The sequence below is a fragment of the Ylistrum balloti genome, unplaced genomic scaffold, assembly GCF_031769215.1.
Source record: "Ylistrum balloti isolate Yb309-2 unplaced genomic scaffold, AGI_CSIRO_Ybal_v1 Utg370950, whole genome shotgun sequence".
Lineage (NCBI taxonomy): Eukaryota > Metazoa > Mollusca > Bivalvia > Pectinida > Pectinidae > Ylistrum > Ylistrum balloti.
In genome coordinates, this window is record NW_026782535.1 from 40165 (window position 1) to 63031 (window position 22867).

A 22867-nucleotide genomic window follows, 5' to 3' on the forward strand; every position below is an offset into this window, starting at 1 on the left:
TGTTTTATCCTGTACATAGATAACTGCTAATGATTTCTGACATGGTGTGATAGTACAACGTTAAAATAACGCGAGCCAGTGGTACATTCAGTGACCTACATATCCCCGACGGATTGACTATGTTTATTACTAGAAGATAAAACAGTCTGCATAGCCAGGGCATATTCATTATCATGATATCCTAGTTTTAAGTCACTATCGCAAGCTTCGATACAAACAACAGTCAACATTTCTTCAACAAAAACATGACGACGTGCGGGAAGTTGAAAGGCGGACTGGGTTTATTAACTGCATATTCCCGGCGCTACCCGACCATTTATACTCCGATGAGAATAGCCGCTCTCGCCAAAGTATCAACAACAAAACAGTTATGTCACAGAGAGTTCTCCTGTACAACTACCTGCAATGTGATTCATAAAAGTCCATTCCCGGATATTCACATCAAGGAAGAATCTATCTCGGAATATCTTTTACCAAAATTTGAGAGATTTGGAAACAGGACGGCACTTGTAAGTGAAATGCTTTATAGAGAGGATTAGATGGATACGTTACCGAATCATAACGTCACTATGTGAACAGAAAATCAACCTTCCTATAATTCTACTGTAATCGTGTTACAAACGAATTGTTTTTAAGATAATTAATTCCTAAAATAGACCTTATTCGATATATTTAAACTTGCTCGTTATTTCCACCAAGTAAATAAATTTTATGTATTATTGTTTGTCTTACAAAGCACGTGAAGGGATCAACATTTTCATTTTTCTTTTTTGTTTTATTGGGTTTTTTTTTTTAATTTTGGACTAAAAACTCAAAATTTATATGTACATTTCCTAGGTTGATGGCATTTCCGGGAAATCGTACACATATGTTGAGATGTATGATGCAGTAATAAAGGTAGCTAGTGGCTTGTACAGGCTGGGGTACAGAAAAGGTGACGTGATCTGCATGTGCTCCTCAAACAGTACCGAGTTTGCCCTCCTCATACTGGCGTGTGTGACCTCGGGGATCGTACTCACTACCACAAATCCGACCTACACATCCGGTATGTAGAAAATGTCAGTGTGATGAACTCATTAATTGTAGATAACATAGACATCCATCGCGTATTGCTTTGTTTTTATAAGGGTAAAATATCAGCTATCAGATCTGTGATTGGTAAAATTTCCCTATTTTTTCCATTGCAAAGGTATATTTATATCAGTCAACAGTGAAAGGCTGCAAGAGAATCAAAGTTATATGATAAACAGAATCTTGTATTTGTTTCCATTTCTTTTTTCTTTGCTCTATCAAATGAAAAAGTCTCAGGCTCCTTTCATCAATTTTACGAGCATGGAGGCCTTTTTAACGTCCTCTGTTCGCGTTTTCCTTTCAGTTTTGAAGTTCAAGGTGACCTTTGTATTAATCAAAGAGAATAAGTTAGTATTATAAGATATAAGATATTTTATTATTTACATGAATAGCAAGAAAATTATAAATATCAATTGACATATAAACAATCTTTTATTCAATCAACTTGTTTACAGCCGAGCTCGCACGCCATCTCGGTGATTCTGGAGCCATCGGTATGGTCGTCATGGCAACCCTATTGCCGAAGGTCAAGGAGGCTCTTGCAAGTGACAATAGTTTAAAAACAATGATCAGGGTGAGTTTTGAAATAGAATATACTGATATTTTAAATATAATAAACAAAATACTATATCCCTTTTAATGAAAACAATTAGAACTATATACAAAACTAACAGCACAAACGGACAAAATCATTTGTCACGTCGTTAACAATCCAAAAGATAAAAATAAGTAATAAAGATATTTATAAAAGATATTTATCATTTAAAACTTATTCCAAAATATAGAGTAAAAAAAGTTTCTCTTCATAAAAAAATCCAGCAAATTTGAAATGTCTCACCGTATGAAATTTGAATTTGGATTTTCTCCTACAGAACATTATAGTGGTAGGAGAGGCTGAAGGATATCGTTCGTTCTCAGACCTACTCAACGATGACGGTTCGTGCTTCCCTGAGAACCTCACAATTAATCCCAAAGAAGATGTTGCACTGTTGCCGTACTCCAGTGGAACTACTGGATTCCCTAAAGGAGTCATGTTGACACATCTGAATATTGTATCAAATCTTCAACAGATAAGGTACTAACACCTATTATATCACATTATTTCTGGTTAAGCACTCATGCATGTATTTTAAGATATGTCTGTTCGAATAATAGGCGCCGAAGGCGTTTTCTGTATCGTCAAAATGACTAGAGATATTATATAACTGTACCACACTAAATTTTCACAACAATTCTTTGGACAAAAGAGACACTGAAAGATGGATAAAAAAATGCCAAAATCGGTACGTCCTTTTCCTAAAACTTTTCTTCCATAGAAATACAAATTTCATAACGAAGAATTCGGCATTGCTTAATGATGTTCATAAATATGAAATCGATAATATAAAAACAGATCAAAGACGAAAACAAGAAGTCTTTGGAATGTTGTAAAATTACATGATATCAGAATACGTAACGATCAATAATGAAGGTTTAAAAGTATTGGTCAACATAAGATTCAAAATTCATGCGTAAAGACTTTTTCAAAACAAAAGACAAGTAGATAAAGGTGAATATGATGAAATATATAAAAGATTGCAGAATTTTCACCCTTTCATATCAATAAGAATGAAATCAAAGCTCTGTGTAAAATACACACACACTATCACCCTCACACACACTGTCACCCTCAAACACACTGTCACCCTCACACATACTGTCACCCTCACACACACTGTAATCCTCACACACACTATCACCCTCACACACACTGTCACCCTCACACACACTGTCACCCTCACACACACTGTCACCCTCTCACACACTGTCACCCTCACACACACTATCACCCTCACACACACTGTCACCCTCTCACACTGTCACCCTCACACCCTCACACACACTGTCACCCTCACACACACTGTCACCCTCACACACACTGTCACCCTCACACACACTTAGTCACCCTCACACACACTTAGTCACCCTCACACACACTGTCACCCTTACACACTTTCACTCTTACACACTGTCACCCTTACAAACACTGTCACCCTCACACACACTGTCACCCTCACACACTGTCACCCTCACACACAGTCATCCTCACACACACTGTCACCCTTACACACTGTCACTCTTACACACTGTCACCCTTACAAACACTGTCACCCTCACACACACTGTCACCCTCACACACAGTCACCCTCACACACACTGTCGCCCTCACCCTCATACACACTGTCACCCTCACACACACTGTCACCCTCACACACACTGTCACCCTTACACACACTTAGTCACCCTCACACACACTGTCACCCTCACACACACTGTCACCCTTACACACTGTCACTCTTACACACTGTCACCCTTACAAACACTGTCACCCTTACACACACTGTCACCCTCAAACACACTGTCACCCTCACACGTACTGTCACCCTCACACACACTGTAATCCTCACACACACTATTACTCTCACACACACTGTCACCCTCACACATACTGTCACCCTTACACACTGTCATCCTTACAAACACTGTCACCCTTACACACACTGTCACCCTCACACACATAGTCACCCTCACACACAGTCACCCTCACACACACTGTCACCCTTACACACACTGTCACCATCACACACACTGTCACACACACACTTTCACCCTCACATACTGTCACCCTTACACACACAGTCACCCTCACACACACTGTCACCCTCACACACACTGTCACTCTTACACACACTGTCACCCTCACACACACTGTCACCCTTACACACTGTCACCCTCACATATACTGTCACCCTCACATACTGTCACCCTTACACACAGTCACCCTCACACACACTGTCACCCTCACACACACTGTCACCCATACACATACTTTCACCCTTACACACACTGTCACCCTCACACACACTCACACACACACTTTCACCCTTACACACACTGTCAACCTGACACACACTGTCACCCTTACACACACTGTTACCGTAACACACACTGTCATCCTCACACACTCTGTTACCGTTACACACACTGTCACCCTCACACTCACTGTCACCCTCACACACTGTCATCTTCACACACACTGTTACTGTAACACACACTGTCACCCTCACACACACTGTCATCCTCACACACACTGTTACCCTCACACTCACTTTCACCCTCACACACACTGTCACCCTTACACACACTGTCACCCTAACACACACTGTTACCCTTATACACTGTCACCCTCACACTCAGTCAGCCTCACACACACTGTTACCCTTACACACACTGTCACTCTCACACACACTGTCACCCTTACACACACTGTCACCCTCATACACACTATTATCCTCACACACACTGTCAACCTCACACATACTGTCACCCTCTCACACACTGTCACCCTCACACACACTGTCACCCTCACACACACTGTCACCCTCTCACACACTGTCACCCTCTCACACACTGTCACCCTCACACACACTTGTAATCCATTACTAAAAGCTATGGCAGAAAACCAGTTTATATTCTAGGCAAAGGAAATGTAATAATATATTTCTGAAAAGTATTCTGCATAAAATATTTATTTTGCTATTACGTCAGTCCGTTAACCAATGCCATGATAGCTCATTCGACACTACCTACCTGTGTTGGTTTGTTTCTTAGGAAAATGAGAAACGGACCGGTCCGTACTGAATTAGTTGAGTCCTTATACAAGACATTTTACAATTTTATATGGGTTACGTGTGGCGGGCCTCCCGTATGCTGTTCAGTAAGGTAGTCACTAGATACTGTAATGAGACCCAGCGTCAGAATCTATGTTCAATGCATTAATTCGATGTTAATCCGAATTGTATTCATCGGCATGTAGAAACATTAGAGATCATACAACAGTACTGTGGAATCGTTTCACCGCCATGTTGATCTACGTCAACACTTTGCACATCGCCCTAAATAACACACATTATATCTTTACATTAGTCATTCATATTCAGATTTTCAGGAAACTCTTCCAATAAATAAATATAAATATAACAGACCATTTATAATTTGATTAAATATCTAAATTGTACATATGATTATCACCAGATTGCATTTATTGCCAGTCCTACGAACGTTCACTGATTAAGTTAATGTGATTATAATCCTTTCAGCAACAGTTATCTTTTTTATATTAACGTTTGAGCATTGCATACTTTAGTCTTCCCCCACTCCAGGGCACAACTTCCTCTCACCGCAGACGACACCAATATGTGTCTACTTCCGATGTTTCACGTGGCAGGCTTGCTTGTTATTTTATTTGGAACCTTACAAGATGGCGGCAAAATAGTCATACTACCTCAGTTTGAACCGGAGTCCTTCCTCACAACGATCCAGCAACACAAGGTAATCTATACCAGCTGTATTATCAAACTCATAAGCATAAAGACGAACGCCCGAACTGTGGCGACGTTATCTACCTTTTACAAACAAACTTCTCTATTTTTTTTATTTTGTCTATTACATAACCGCTTGTTTGTGCTAACATGTTGACCTTCGTTTTGAAAGGTGACCTTGCTGTATATGGTTCCTCCAATCGCGTTATTTCTGGCCAGACATCCAATCGTTGACAAGTTTGACATTTCAAGCGCACGACTACACGTATGTGCTGCAGCTCCCCTGGGAGAGTTTCTATGTAAGGAATATGAGAACAGAATGAAGAAACCAATATTACAAGGTAATTCTTTTAATTTTTTCCACAATGTAATTTTTTAATTGAAATATTATTTTTATTTCATTTATCTGGATGCATAGAATTTTTAACTACCCTCTTGAACTCGTTTTCATTCAATTTTTATTCATTTGCTTGTACTATCGATTGATACGTTCCTTCTGACTAGTATCGGCTTTACAATCAGTAGTTTTTGCATAATATCTCCAACCTGAATTATGTCATGACTTCAAGTATCTTTCTAAATAAATATCAACATTTGGGTTGAATTGGAACGGTGTCCACCTAAAACTCCACGAGTCACACTGTCGTTCTAGGGTATGGGATGACAGAATTGAGTCCTTTTGCTACACTGGACACTAAACCACCTCATCACTTTGGAACAGTGGGGTTACTTGTACCGAATTCCAGGGCTAAGGTAACCGATCTCGTAAAGAGGTAATATTAGAGAACAGTGTTTTTCGTCGGCAGTCTACTGTAAGACATACCAGCCAGTAATGAATTTTGCAGTTTTACTATATTTGAATAGCCATTTTAGATAAATACATAATTCATGAAAAATATTAATAAGGTATTTTTTTGTTTGTTAGTCCATAATCATTTATCATATTCATGATAATATTGTAATGTAGCAATGTTAGCCATTTTAAGAAACCGCGTTGGTTGAGTGGTTACGGTGTCTGACCGTCTGTATCACTCTGGGTCGCGGGTTCGAGACCTACATTGGACAGTCACCAGGTGCTGACCGCAGGTCGGAGGTTTATCTACGGGATCTCCGGCTTATCTCCATCACCAAAACCTGACTCGTCCTTAAATGACCCTGGCTGTTGATAGGACGTAATTTCGATTGTATTTCAATTAGGTCTCTTATTAATTTTAAAGAAATAGAAATATCGTTATTTTCGTTGTGGTTCCACCATCAATAGCCTTAAATATCTGTATCATAATATTGTGTTGTATATATATATATGTTTTTTTTCGGCAATCATCAGATCGTATGTCCAGAGACAGGGGGTACTCTCGGACCTGGGGAAACAGGGGAGATTTGTATACAGGGACCACATGTTATGAAGGGCTATCTGAATAACGAGGAAGCTACTAGGGACACTATCAGGGAAGGCTGGCTTCATACAGGTACGATACACCAGAGAGTAACTCAATTTTAACGCAAATTTATTTATCATGGTATAGGCTTTGGAAATATTTATAAAAGACATTTGGAAATATACAAAATGATGAGGAAGGGAGGGTTTCTTCTTTATTAAGGATATTAACAAGGTTCGTGTCAAATTGAATTATTTCGGTATTTTTTTATTAATTAGGAATCCGGTTCATCTTTCTTTTTAAGACTTTAGATTTGAGATTTTTATGTGTATAGTGGTGTGGTATATTCAATGTTATCACGCTTAAATACAAGTACGCCCTTAAATATACTGAAAAATTGAAATCATTTGATGTACCGTGTCTACATTGTGTGTTCGTAAATCATTTGATGTACCGTGTCTACATTGTGTGTTCGTAAATCATTTGATGTACCGTGTCTACATTGTGTGTTCGTAAATCATTTGATGTACCATTGTGTGTCTACATTGTGTGTTCGTAAATCATTTGATGTACCGTGTCTACATTGTGTGTTCGTAAATCATTTGATGTACCGTGTCTACATTGTGTGTTCGTAAATCATTTGATGTACCGTGTCTACATTGTGTGTTCGTAAATCATTTGATGTACCGTGTCTACATTGTGTGTTCGTAAATCATTTGATGTACCGTGTCTACATTGTGTGTTCGTAAATCATTTGATGTACCGTGTCTACATTGTGTGTTCGTAAATCATTTGATGTACCGTGTCTACATTGTGTGTGTCATTTGTATGTAATCATTTGTGTGTTACGTAAATCATTTGTGTACCGTGTCTACATTGTGTGTTCGTAAATCATTTGATGTACCGTATCTACATTGTGTGTTCGTAAATCATTTGATGTACCGTATCTACATTGTGTGTTCGTAAATCATTTGATGTACCGTATCTACATTGTGTGTTCGTAAATCATTTGATGTACCGTATCTACATTGTGTGTTCGTAAATCATTTGATGTACCGTATCTACATTGTGTGTTCGTAAATCATTTGATGTACCGTATCTACATTGTGTGTTCGTAAATCATTTGATGTACCGTATCTACATTGTGTGTTCGTAAATCATTTGATGTACCGTATCTACATTGTGTGTTCGTAAATCATTTGATGTACCGTATCTACATTGTGTGTTCGTAAATCATTTGATGTACCGTATCTACATTGTGTGTTCGTAAATCATTTGATGTACCGTATCTACATTGTGTGTTCGTAAATCATTTGATGTACCGTATCTACATTGTGTGTTCGTAAATCATTTGATGTACCGTATCTACATTGTGTGTTCGTAAATCATTTGATGTACCGTATCTACATTGTGTGTTCGTAAATCATTTGATGTACCGTATACATTGTGTGTTCGTAAATCATTTGATGTGTATCTACATTGTGTGTTCGTAAATCATTTGATGTACCGTATCTACATTGTGTGTTCGTAAATCATTTGATGTACCGTATCTACATTGTGTGTTCGTAAATCATTTGATGTACCGTATCTACATTGTGTGTTCGTAAATCATTTGATGTACCGTATCTACATTGTGTGTTCGTAAATCATTTGATGTACCGTGTCTACATTGTGTGTTCGTAAATCATTTGATGTACCGTGTCTACATTGTGTGTTCGTAAATCATTTGATGTACCGTGTCTACATTGTGTGTTCGTAAATCATTTGATGTACCGTGTCTACATTGTGTGTTCGTAAATCATTTGATGTACCGTGTCTACATTGTGTGTTCGTAAATCATTTGATGTACCGTGTCTACATTGTGTGTTCGTAAATCATTTGATGTACCGTGTCTACATTGTGTGTTCGTTAATCATTTGATGTACCGTGTCTACATTGTGTGTTCGTAAATCATTTGATGTACCGTGTCTACATTGTGTGTTCGTAAATCATTTGATGTACCGTGTCTACATTGTGTGTTCGTAAATCATTTGATGTACCGTGTCTACATTGTGTGTTCGTAAATCATTTGATGTACCGTGTCTACATTGTGTGTTCGTAAATCATTTGATGTACCGTGTCTACATTGTGTGTTCGTAAATCATTTGATGTACCGTGTCTACATTGTGTGTTCGTAAATCATTTGATGTACCGTGTCTACATTGTGTGTTCGTAAATCATTTGATGTACCGTGTCTACATTGTGTGTTCGTAAATCATTTGATGTACCGTGTCTACATTGTGTGTTCGTAAATCATTTGATGTACCGTGTCTACATTGTGTGTTCGTAAATCATTTGATGTACCGTGTCTACATTGTGTGTTCGTAAATCATTTGATGTACCGTGTCTACATTGTGTGTTCGTAAATCATTTGATGTGTGTCTACATTGTGTGTTCGTAAATCATTTGATGTACCGTGTCTACATTGTGTGTTCGTAAATCATTTGATGTACCGTGTCTACATTGTGTGTTCGTAAATCATTTGATGTACCGTGTCTACATTGTGTGTTCGTAAATCATTTGATGTACCGTGTCTACATTGTGTGTTCGTAAATCATTTGATGTACCGTATCTACATTGTGTGTTCGTAAATCATTTGATGTACCGTATCTACATTGTGTGTTCGTAAATCATTTGATGTACCGTATCTACATTGTGTGTTCGTAAATCATTTGATGTACCGTATCTACATTGTGTGTTCGTAAATCATTTGATGTACCGTAAATCATCTACATTGTGTGTTCGTAAATCATTTGATGTACCGTATCTACATTGTGTGATCGGAAATCCTTTGATGTACCGTATCTACATTGTGTGTTCGTAAATCATTTGATGTACCGTATCTACATTGTGTGTTCGTAAATCATTTGATGTACCGTGTTCTACATTGTGTGTTCGTAAATCATTTGTGTGTATCTACATTGTGTGTTCGTAAATCATTTGATGTACCGTATCTACATTGTGTGTTCGTAAATCATTTGATGTACCGTATCTACATTGTGTGTTCGTAAATCATTTGATGTACCGTGTCTACATTGTGTGTTCGTAAATCATTTGATGTACCGTGTCTACATTGTGTGTTCGTAAATCATTTGATGTACCGTGTCTACATTGTGTGTTCGTAAATCATTTGATGTACCGTGTCTACATTGTGTGTTCGTAAATCATTTGATGTACCGTGTCTACATTGTGTGTTCGTAAATCATTTGATGTACCGTGTCTACATTGTGTGTTCGTAAATCATTTGATGTACCGTGTCTACATTGTGTGTTCGTAAATCATTTGTTGTACCGTGTCTACATTGTGTGTTCGTAAATCATTTGTTGTACCGTGTCTACATTGTGTGTTCGTAAATCATTTGATGTACCGTGTCTACATTGTGTGTTCGTAAATCATTTGATGTACCGTGTCTACATTGTGTGTTCGTAAATCATTTGATGTACCGTGTCTACATTGTGTGTTCGTAAATCATTTGATGTACCGTGTCTACATTGTGTGTTCGTAAATCATTTGATGTACCGTGTCTACATTGTGTGTTCGTAAATCATTTGATGTACCGTGTCTACATTGTGTGTTCGTAAATCATTTGATGTACCGTGTCTACATTGTGTGTTCGTAAATCATTTGATGTACCGTGTCTACATTGTGTGTTCGTAAATCATTTGATGTACCGTGTCTACATTGTGTGTTCGTAAATCATTTGATGTACCGTGTCTACATTGTGTGTTCGTAAATCATTTGATGTACCGTGTCTACATTGTGTGTTCGTAAATCATTTGATGTACCGTGTCTACATTGTGTGTTCGTAAATCATTTGATGTACCGTATCTACATTGTGTGTTCGTAAATCATTTGATGTACCGTATCTACATTGTGTGTTCGTAAATCATTTGATGTACCGTATCTACATTGTGTGTTCGTAAATCATTTGATGTATGTCCATTGTGTGTTCGTAAATCATTTGATGTACGTATCTACATTGTGTGTGTGTTCGTAAATCATTTGATGTACCGTTTCTACATTGTGTGTTCGTAAATCATTTGATGTACCGTATCTACATTGTGTGTTCGTAAATCATTTGATGTACCGTATCTACATTGTGTGTTCGTAAATCATTTGATGTACCGTATCTACATTGTGTGTTCGTAAATCATTTGATGTACCGTATCTACATTGTGTGTTCGTAAATCATTTGTTGTACCGTGTCTACATTGTGTGTTCGTAAATCATTTGATGTACCGTATCTACATTGTGTGTTCGTAAATCATTTGATGTACCGTATCTACATTGTGTGTTCGTAAATCATTTGATGTACCGTATCTACATTGTGTGTTCGTAAATCATTTGATGTACCGTATCTACATTGTGTGTTCGTAAATCATTTGATGTACCGTGTCTACATTGTGTGTTCGTAAATCATTTGATGTACCGTGTCTACATTGTGTGTTCGTAAATCATTTGATGTGTGTCTACATTGTGTGTTCGTAAATCATTTGATGTACCGTGTCTACATTGTGTGTTCGTAAATCATTTGATGTACCGTGTCTACATTGTGTGTTCGTAAATCATTTGATGTACCGTGTCTACATTGTGTGTTCGTAAATCATTTGATGTACCGTGTCTACATTGTGTGTTCGTAAATCATTTGATGTACCGTGTCTACATTGTGTGTTCGTAAATCATTCTACATTGTGTGTTCGTAAATCATTTGATGTACCGTGTCTACATTGTGTGTTCGTAAATCATTTGATGTACCGTGTCTACATTGTGTGTTCGTAAATCATTTGATGTACCGTGTCTACATTGTGTGTTAGTAAATCATTTGATGTACCGTGTCTACATTGTGTGTTCGTAAATCATTTGATGTACCGTGTCTACATTGTGTGTTCGTAAATCATTTGATGTACCGTGTCTACATTGTGTGTTCGTAAATCATTTGATGTACCGTATCTACATTGTGTGTTCGTAAATCATTTGATGTACCGTATCTACATTGTGTGTTCGTAAATCATTTGATGTACCGTGTCTACATTGTGTGTTCGTAAATCATTTGATGTACCGTGTCTACATTGTGTGTTCGTAAATCATTTGATGTACCGTATCTACATTGTGTGTTCGTAAATCATTCTACATTGTGTGTTCGTAAATCACTTGATGTACCGTATTGTGTGTTCTAAATCATTTGTGTGTTCGTAAATCATTTGATGTGTGTGTGTGTTCGTAAATCATTTGATGTACCGTATCTACATTGTGTGTTCGTAAATCATTTCTAAATCATTGTGTGTTCGTAAATCATGTTGATGTACCGTATCTACATTGTGTGTTCGTAAATCATTTGATGTACCGTATCTACATTGTGTGTTCGTAAATCAATCATGTGTGTTGTAAATCATTTGATGTACCGTATCTACATTGTGTGTTCGTAAATCATTTGATGTACCGTATCTACATTGTGTGTTCGTAAATCATTTGATGTACCGTATCTACATTGTGTGTTCGTAAATCATTTGATGTACCGTATCTACATTGTGTGTTCGTAAATCATTTGATGTACCGTATCTACATTGTGTGTTCGTAAATCATGTGTACCGTGTACATTGTGTGTTCGTAAATCATGTGTGTACATTGTGTGTTCGTAAATCATTTGATGTACCGTATCTACATTGTGTGTTCGTAAATCAACATTGTGTGTTCGTAAATCATTTCATTGTGTGTTCGTAAATCATTTGATGTACCGTGTCTACATTGTGTGTTCGTAAATCATTTGATGTACCGTGTCTACATTGTGTGTTCGTAAATCATTTGATGTACCGTGTCTACATTGTGTGTTCGTAAATCATTTGATGTACCGTATCTACATTGTGTGTTCGTAAATCGTAAATTGTGTGTTCGTAAATCATTTGATGTACCGTGTCTACATTGTGTGTTCGTAAATCATTTGATGTACCGTGTCTACATTGTGTGTTCGTAAATCATTTGATGTACCGTGTCTACATTGTGTGTTCGTAAATCATTTGATGTACCGTGTCTACATTGTGTGTTCGTAAATCATTTGATGTGTGTTACATTGTGTGTTCGTAAATCATTTGATGTACCGTGTCTACATTGTGTGTTCGTAAATCAAATCATTGTGTGTTGTAAATCATGTACCGTGTCTACATTGTGTGTTCGTAAATCATTTGATGTACACGTAAATCATTTGATGTGTATCTACATTGTGTGTTCGTAAATCATTTGATGTACCGTATCTACATTGTGTGTTCGTAAATCATTTGATGTACCGTATCTACATTGTGTGTTCGTAAATCATTTGATGTACCGTATCTACATTGTGTGTTCGTAAATCATTTGAAATCATTGTGTGTTGTGTACCGTATCTACATTGTGTGTTCGTAAATCATTTGATGTACCGTATCTACATTGTGTGTTCGTAAATCATTTGATGTACCGTATCTACATTGTGTGTTCGTAAATCATTTGATGTACCGTATCTACATTGTGTGTTCGTAAATCATTTGATGTACCGTATCTACATTGTGTGTTCGTAAATCATTTGATGTACCGTATCTACATTGTGTGTTCGTAAATCATTTGATGTACCGTATCTACATTGTGTGTTCGTAAATCATTTGATGTACCGTATCTACATTGTGTGTTCGTAAATCATTTGATGTACCGTATCTACATTGTGTGTTCGTAAATCATTTTGATGTACGTAAATCATTTGATGTATCTACATTGTGTGTTCGTAAATCATTTGATGTACCGTATCTACATTGTGTGTTCGTAAATCATTTGATGTACCGTATCTACATTGTGTGTTCGTAAATCATTTGATGTACCGTATCTACATTGTGTGTTCGTAAATCATTTGATGTACCGTATCTACATTGTGTGTTCGTAAATCATTTGATGTACCGTATTGTGTGTTCTACATTGTGTGTTCGTAAATCATTTGATGTACCGTATCTACATTGTGTGTTCGTAAATCATTTGATGTACCGTATCTACATTGTGTGTTCGTAAATCATTTGATGTACCGTATCTACATTGTGTGTTCGTAAATCATTTGATGTACCGTATCTACATTGTGTGTTCGTAAATCATTTGATGTACCGTATCTACATTGTGTGTTCGTAAATCATTTGATGTACCGTATCTACATTGTGTGTTCGTAAATCATTGTGTGTTCGTAAATCATTTGATGTACCGTATCTACATTGTGTGTTCGTAAATCATTTGATGTACCGTATCTACATTGTGTGTTCGTAAATCATTTGATGTACCGTATCTACATTGTGTGTTCGTAAATCATTTGATGTACCGTATCTACATTGTGTGTTCGTAAATCATTTGATGTACCGTATCTACATTGTGTGTTCGTAAATCATTTGATGTACCGTATCTACATTGTGTGTTCGTAAATCATTTGATGTACCGTATCTACATTGTGTGTTCGTAAATCATTTGATGTACCGTATCTACATTGTGTGTTCGTAAATCATTTGATGTACCGTATCTACATTGTGTGTTCGTAAATCATTTGATGTACCGTATCTACATTGTGTGTTCGTAAATCATTTGATGTACCGTATCTACATTGTGTGTTCGTAAATCATTTGATGTACCGTATCTACATTGTGTGTTCGTACTTTGGCAGAGTCACTGTATCGCTTGTTTTCTTGATTAAACTATATTAACAGCTATTTCCCCGTCATACACCTTGTTTTTTTTCCACATCAGGAGATTTGGGACTCGTGCGAGACGACGGTTGTTTTATCATCGCCGACAGATTGAAGGAACTCATCAAATACAAAGGGCTTCAGGTGCGTTCTTCGATGTGGAATAATTTGTACCTTGTATCATACTGTAATGTGCAACCCTATCAACTATTTGTTATGGGGGTCAGAAACGTGAGCAAGCCTCAGATTACCTTGTTGGGAATCTATTTGAATTAGCTTGACGAATTTAGGGACTGCTGACGAAGCAAAATATATACAGATATGCATATGACTGGAACACACTATATACAAACGGATTACACTACGTACAGGTTAAGGGGACTAAGAATCATCAATGAATGAACTCTGATCCTGGATACGCTTATTTAGCGTTATTAAAGCAATTACTCCGGTTACGCGGGGTTTCCTACTCTTATGGTTTATAACTGCATGGATATTCAGTGCAAGCCAAACCGAGTTGCATGAAGGGACTTCTTTAGTTTGAACTAGGCCAAGCAAACTATTGGGTTGAGCAACTAATCTCACTGTCGCCTCGAACTAATCTACACGTAGTTCGAACTAGGCCTAACGAACCAATTCACAGGATCCATATAGCGACTATCTCACTAACGCAACTTTAATGACATCGGATGAGGCAATCTTTCAGGCCTGTCACCAGTAAACCCTATCAGTCCTCTGCTATATTGCATGCACGCTATACTGCTACTCATACCTTCTCTAGTCGTCACCTGGTGGCCGATAAGAACATAAAATACCAGAATTTTTCTTTCTTTTTTGGAGGTTAGAAGTCCTTGTTCCGGTTATAACCGAGCCTATGACACTAAGGGGGGAAAGGGGCTGGTAAAGCCGAGGCATAAAGGTATGCAATTTACCAAAGCACTGCAGCTTGCGCTTTATAAAGAACTGGATCATCCCACCTGTAGTTCTCGAGGGGAATTGACTGAGTTTTGGACTCGTCATGATATTCCGGTCTTTCGTGCGTTTGAAAGATACGATCAGACGTACTTTCACTTTACCATATCAAAGCATGTATTTGGCATCGATCAGAGCTATAAACACAGATGTAAGTGGAAAATAAAATCATTACAATACTAAAACTTATAGTGTTCGCGGTTCTGTAGTCATTCCACACTTCGTTCATGGTGTTTAAGTTCTGTAGTCATTCCACACTTCGTTCATGGTGTTTAAGTTCTGTAGTCATTCCACACCTCGTTCATGGTGTTTAAGATCTGTAGTCATTCCACACTTCGTTCATGGTGTTTAAGAACTGTAGTCATTCCACACCTCGTTCATTGTTTAAGTTCTGTAGTCATTCCACACCTCGTTCATGGTGTTTAAGATCTGAAGTCATTCCACACCTCGTTCATGGTGTTTAAGATCTGTAGTCATTCCACACTTCGTTCATGCTGTTTAAGATCTGTAGACACTCCCCACCTCTTTCATAGTGTTTAAGATCTGTAGTCATTCCACACCTCGTTCATGGTGTTTAAGATCTGTAGTCATTCCACACCTCGTTCATGGTGTTGAAGATCTGTAGTCATTCCACACCTCGTTCATGGTGTTTAAGATCTGTAGACACTTCACACCTCTTTCACGGTGTTTAAGATCTGTAGACACTTCACACCTCTTTCATGATGTTGAAGATCTCTAGACACTTCCCACCTCCTTCATGCTGTTTAAGATCTGTAGACACTCCCCACCTCTTTCATAGTGTTTAAAATCTGTAGACACTTCACATCTCTTTCACGGTGTTTAAGATCTGTAGACGCTTCCCATTTTTTTTTCATGGTGTTTAAGGTCTCTAGACACTTACCACCTCTTTCATGGTGTTTAAGATCTCTAGACACTTACCACCTCTTTCATAGTGTTTAAGATATCTAGACACTTCACACCTCTTTCATGGTGTTTAAGATCTCTAGACACTTACCACCTCTTTCATGGTGTTTAAGATATCTAGACACTTCACACCTTATCATGGTGTTTAAGATCTGTAGACACTTAACATCTCTTTCTGTGTTTAAGATCTGTAGACACTTCACACCTCTTTCATGGTGTTTAAGATCTGTAGACACTTCCCATCTTTTTCATGATGTTTAAGATCTGTAGAAACTTCCCACCTCTTTCATGGTGTTTAAGATCTCTAGACACTTACCACCTCTTTCATGGTGTTTAAGATCATGGTGTTTAAGATCTGTAGACACTTAACATCTCTTTCTGTGTTTAAGATCTGTAGACACTTCACACCTCTTTCATGGTGTTTAAGATCTGTAGACACTTCCCATCTTTTTCATGATGTTTAAGATCTGTAGAAACTTCCCACCTCTTTCATGGTGTTTAAGATCTCTAGACACTTACCACCTCTTTCATGGTGTTTAAGATATCTAGACACTTCACACCTTATCATGGTGTTTAAGATCTGTAGACACTTAACATCTCTTTCTGTGTTTAAGATATGTAGACACTTCACACCTCTTTCATGGTGTTTAAGATCTGTAGACACTTCCCACCTCTTTCATGGTGTTTAAGATCTGTAGACACTTCCCACCTCTTTCATGGTGTTTAAGATTTGTAGAAACTTCCCACCTCTTTCATGGTGTTTAAGATCTGTAGACACTTCCCATCTTTTTCATGATGTTTAAGATCTGTAGACACTTATCACCTCTTTCATGGTGTTTAAGATCTGTAGACACTTCCCATCTTTTTCATGATGTTTAAGATCTGTAGACACTTCACACCTCTTTCATGGTGTTTAAGATCTGTAGACACTTCCCACCTCTTTCATGGTGTTTAAGATCTGTAGACACTTACCACCTCTTTCATGGTGTTTAAGATCTGTAGACACTTCAAACCTCTTTCATGGTGGTTAAGATCTGTAGACACTTCCCATCTTTTTCATGGTGTTTAAGATCTGTAGACACTTCCCACCTCTTTCATGGTGTTTAAGATCTGTAGACACTTCCCACCTCTTTCATGGTGTTTAAGATCTGTAGACACTTACCACCTCTTTCATGGTGTTTAAGATCTGTAGACACTTCAAACCTCTTTCATGGTGTTTAAGATCTGTAGACACTTCCCACCTCTTTTATGGTGTTTAAGATCTGTAGACACTTCCCACATCTTTCATGGTGTTTAAGATCTGTAGACAATTCCAATCTTTTTCATGATGTTTAAGATCTGTAGACACTTCACACCTCTTTCATGGTGTTTAAAATCTGTAGACACTTCACACCTCTTTCATGGTGTTTAAGATCTGTGGACACTTCACACCTCTTTCATGGTGTTTAAGATCTGTAGACACTTCCCATCTTTTTCATGATGTCTAAGATCTGTGGACACTTCACACCTCTTTCATGGTGTTTGATCTGTAGAAACTTCCCATCTTTTTCATGGTGTTTAAGACTGTAGAAACTTCCCATCTTTTTCATGGTGGTGAAACTTCCCATCTTTTTCATGATGTTTAAGATCTGTAGACACTTCACACCTCTTTCATGGTGTTTAAGATCTGTAGAAACTTCACATCTCTTTCATGGTGTTTAAGATCTGTAGACACTTCCCACATCTTTCATGGTGTTGAAGATCTGTAGACACTTCCAATCTTTTTCAGGGTGTTTAAGATCTGTAGACACTTCACACCTCTTTCATGGTGTTTAAGATCTGTAGACACTTCCTATCTTTTTCATGGTGTTTAAGATCTGTAGACACTTCCCACCTCTTTCATGGTGTTTAAGATCTGTAGACACTTCCCACCTCTTTCATGGTGTTTAAGATCTGTAGACACTTACCACCTCTTTCATGGTGTTTAAGATCTGTAGACACTTCAAACCTCTTTCATGGTGTTTAAGATCTGTAGACACTTCCCACCTCTTTTATGGTGTTTAAGATCTGTAGACACTTCCCACATCTTTCACTTAGACAATTCCAATCTTTTTCATGATGTTTAAGATCTGTAGACACTTCACACCTCTTTCATGGTGTTTAAAATCTGTAGACACTTCACACCTCTTTCATGGTGTTTAAGATCTGTGGACACTTCACACCTCTTTCATGGTGTTTAAGATCTGTAGACACTTCCCATCTTTTTCATGATGTTTAAGATCTGTGGACACTTCACACCTCTTTCATGGTGTTTAAGATCTGTAGAAACTTCCCATCTTTTTCATGGTGTTTAAGATCTGTAGAAACTTCCCATCTTTTTCATGGTGTTTAAGATCTGTAGAAACTTCCCATCTTTTTCATGATGTTTAAGATCTGTAGACACTTCACACCTCTTTCATGGTGTTTAAGATTTGTAGAAACTTCCCACCTCTTTCATGGTGTTTAAGATTTGTAGACACTTCCCACCTCTTTCATGGTGTTTAAGATCTGTAGAAACTTCCCATCTTTTTCATGATGTTTAAGATCTGTAGACACTTCACACCTCTTTCATGGTGTTTAAGATCTGTAGAAACTTCCCATCTTTTTCATGATGTTTAAGATCTGTAGACACTTCACACCTCTTTCATGGTGTTTAAGATTTGTAGAAACTTCCCACCTCTTTCATGGTGTTTAAGATTTGTAGACACTTCCCACCTCTTTCATGGTGTTTAAGATCTGTAGACACTTCCCATCTTTTTCATGGTGTTGAAGATCTGTAGACACTTCACACCTCTTTCATGGTGTTGAAGATATGTAGACACTTCCCATCTTTTTCATGATATTTAAGATCTCTAGACACTTCCTATCTTTTTCATGATGTTGAAGATCTTAATGTTCACGTTGTAAGACCTATAGACACATCACGCCTTTTTCACCGATCATTGTTATAAATTTAGACATTGTTGAAGAGTTTTTATACTGGTGTGTCACACAGGTTGCTCCTGCAGAACTTGAGGATCTGCTACTAAGACACCCCGGAGTACAGGACGCCGCTGTGGTAGGAGTACCAGACGAGAGGGCTGGAGAAATACCTCGTGCCTATATAGTACCTAAACCAAACAGCAAAGTCACTCCTGAAGACGTATCCAGATTTGTTGAAGGTAGGACTTTTATATCAGAACCATACAAGTTCAAAAGCTACTTGTCAATATCACTGTGTGTATTTATCAATATTTGCGCATTTTAATTACGTTTGCGCATACAAGTGGGTCTAATCCTTACTTTTACCGATTGAAAAAACACGATGTTTACTTGCATTCCTTAAACTTTATATACTTGTAGTTTAAATAGGAAGATATATATGTAGCTGCCATGAGACCTGATATCTATATTTGCAAAAAAAGTATACGAAAAAAAATCACTTGAATTATTTGCTCTTGAAACCATTTTGTTGTCAAGGCGTCGTCAACAACACCCAAGTGGCGCCACCTCGTGTACAGGAAATGATAATAATAAAACAAAGCCCTAATCACAAGATAAACGTAGGAAATGTATATAATTGACTTGTATTGGAAGAAATGCATGTTAGTTAATAGTTTCTATTTATTTGACAGAGCGTGTTGCTCCGTTCAAGACACTGACAGGAGGAGTAGAGTTCCTCAAAGAAATACCAAAGTCACCCTCAGGAAAAATTCTCAGACGAATTCTACGGGACATGTCATGAACTATCTGTCACATGAAAAGGACAAAAATCAGCAAAACTATTTCCCCCGTGTCCGTAGTTTAAAGGAACCACTTGAATTTACTTACAAAAAAAATGGAACCATATACATTGTAATACATATTAAAGCAAATCACGAGCGAGTCTCTGCCTTTGTGAGGACAAAACTGTACCATACTTACTTATTGTTTTTCAGATAGACTAGTATATATTGCTTGTACAACACATCTTTATTCATACAACGGAACAAATAGAAGTAACCAAAATAAGAATATGACAATTGTCTCTCATTTCTTGTTAACATATATAATCTTATTTGTTATTACTACACTCATAATATATTCAATTTACTTACCAAAAAATTAATAAAATAGTAGATTAACAATCACATGTATAGCGAGATTCCGCGTAGTGGCAGCAATTGTAAACATGCTCGAAAGTTGTCGATGAAAATGAGTGGAGATACATGGCACATTTAATTTCTCTGACACATATGCAAATTAATCAGAAAAAAAGTTTTATCTTTCCATCGATGTATGATTTATCGCACTGTAAGAAACTGTATAAAAGAAGGCCCGAGTGTCGACCCTTGTTGAGGTTGTAAGTATTTGGTGTTTTTACATAGGGAGGAAGGAGTTCTGACTATCGTCCGTGACCAAGACAAAAATAAATCGCAGATAGTCGGAACCCTTCGGAGTTACTACATCCGGTGTACCGATTATAGACGGTGTATGCAGGCTATTTCAAATTTCAAGATCTTTGATTAACGGTTAAACATAGACGGGTAGTCGGCTAAAATGAAAGAATTTTGGACTGAAGATTGAGCATGTATGGATGATTGTATGCGTCAAATGAATGCGAAATACTTAAAGTGATGTATATGTTATAACAACTGTATATATTGTTTTCAGATTTGAGTATAGATTAAGCACACGGACATATTTTCAGGCTGTACTAACAAAAACAAATTGAATATCATATTTTAATACAAATTTAGAATTGGATACAGCAGAGCCAAACAATGAATTAAACTAGATTTTGTCCGTGATGCTAAGGGCCTAAATTTTCAAGTTTGGGAGGCGACTATGGATGATCAAAAGGATAAAAATAACAGTCAAAATCGAGACGTGGAAGTACGGCGGCCCCATAGTAAAATCAACTTCGTCATTTTCGTACATCAGATAATGTTAGAACAACGCCAAGCACATGTGTACGAATTAAAACGTGGCATGCAGATTACAACAAATCTCGGGGACTAAAAAACCGCCAGCAGTGTCTACCATCTATTATCTCAAAGATTGTACACACAAATAAATAACATCTGTTGATACAATTTAACATCTACTGCACGCTACGTTTTACTTCATTTGCGTATCTCATTTCTTTTGAAATGGTTTATCATAGGAAATTGTGAAATTTAGTTATTTTTGAATTAGAAAATTTAGCTCCTCGTCAAAATTTTTGACGATTTAATCGCTAATTATTTTCCATACTCGCCTCCTAGCTCTCAACAATTAAACCCTTAACATCACTGATGAGTCCTAGAAAGACAGAACTGCTATATTTTGCAGTTAGATTAATCATTTTGCGCCCTAGAAAGACAGAACTGCTATATTTTGCAGTTGAATTCATAATTTTGCGTCCTAGAAAGACAGAACTACTATATTTTGCAGTTAAATTAATCATTTTGCGTCCTAGAAAGACAGAACTGCTATATTTTGCAGTTAGATTAATCATTTTGCGTCCTAGAAAGACAGAACTGCTACATTTTGCAGTTAAATTAATCATTTTGCGTCCTAGAAAGACAGAACTGCTACATTTTGCAGTTAAATTAATCATTTTTCGTCCTAGAAAGACAGAACTGCTATATTTTGCAGTTGAATTCATAATTTTGCGTCCTAGAAAGACAGAACTGCTATATTTTGCAGTTAAATTAATCATTTTGCGTCCTAGAAAGACAGAACTGCTATATTTTGCAGTTAAATTAATCATTTTGCGTCCTAGAACGACAGAACTGCTATATTTTGCAGTGAAATTAATCATTTTGCGTCCTAGAACGACAGAACTGCTATATTTTGCAGTTGAATTCATAATTTTGCGTCCTAGAAAGACAGAACTACTATATTTTGCAGTTGAGTTCATCATTTTGCGTCCTAGAAAGACAGAACTGCTATATTTTGCAGCTAAATTAATCATTTTGCGTCCTAGAAAAACAGAACTGCTATATTTTGCAGTTGAATTCATAATTTTGCGTCCTAGAAAGACAGAACTACTATATTTTGCAGTTGAGTTCATCATTTTGCGTTCTAGAAGGACAGAACTGCTATATTTTGTAGTTGAGTTCATCATTTTGCGTCCTAGAAAGACAGAACTGCTATATTTTGCAGTTAAATTAATCATTTTGCGTCCTAGAACGACAGAACTGCTATATTTTGCAGTTAAATTAATCATTTTGCGTCCTAGAAAGACAGAACTGCTATATTTTGCAGTTAAATTAATCATTTTGCGTCCTAGAAAGACAGAACTGCTATATTTTGCAGTTAAATTAATCATTTTGCGTCCTAGAAAAACAGAACTGCTATATTTTGCAGTTAAATTAATAATTTTGCGTCCTAGAAAGACAGAACTGACAGAACTGCTATATTTTGTAGTTGAGTTCATCATTTTGCGTCCTAGAAAGACAGAACTGCTATATTTTGC

General features: G+C 37.2%; 1 protein-coding gene across 1 annotated transcript; it reads left to right on the forward strand.

Annotated features, from left to right (window-relative positions):
- The first annotated feature begins 245 nt into the window (after positions 1-245).
- On the forward strand, positions 246-20355 carry LOC132559703 (uncharacterized). Its single transcript, XM_060224324.1, has 11 exons — positions 246-509; positions 838-1045; positions 1527-1645; positions 1944-2146; positions 5274-5442; positions 5605-5773; positions 6085-6185; positions 6760-6901; positions 14594-14676; positions 19442-19607; positions 20061-20355. Exons 1-11 carry the CDS (start codon positions 246-248, stop codon positions 20168-20170), a joined length of 1734 nt encoding a protein of 577 aa, XP_060080307.1. The 3' UTR covers positions 20171-20355.
- Positions 20356-22867: the final 2512 nt, after the last annotated feature.

Excerpts from the sequence above, each read along its gene's own strand:
- LOC132559703 (XM_060224324.1), top strand. The coding sequence starts at position 246 with ATGACGACGTGCGGGAAGTTGAAAGGCGGACTGGGTTTATTAACTGCA. Across the intron at positions 1,646-1,943 it reads GTTTAAAAACAATGATCAGG|AACATTATAGTGGTAGGAGA; the intron begins GTGAGTTTTGAA and ends TTTCTCCTACAG. Across the intron at positions 14,677-19,441 it reads TCAAATACAAAGGGCTTCAG|GTTGCTCCTGCAGAACTTGA; the intron begins GTGCGTTCTTCG and ends TGTGTCACACAG.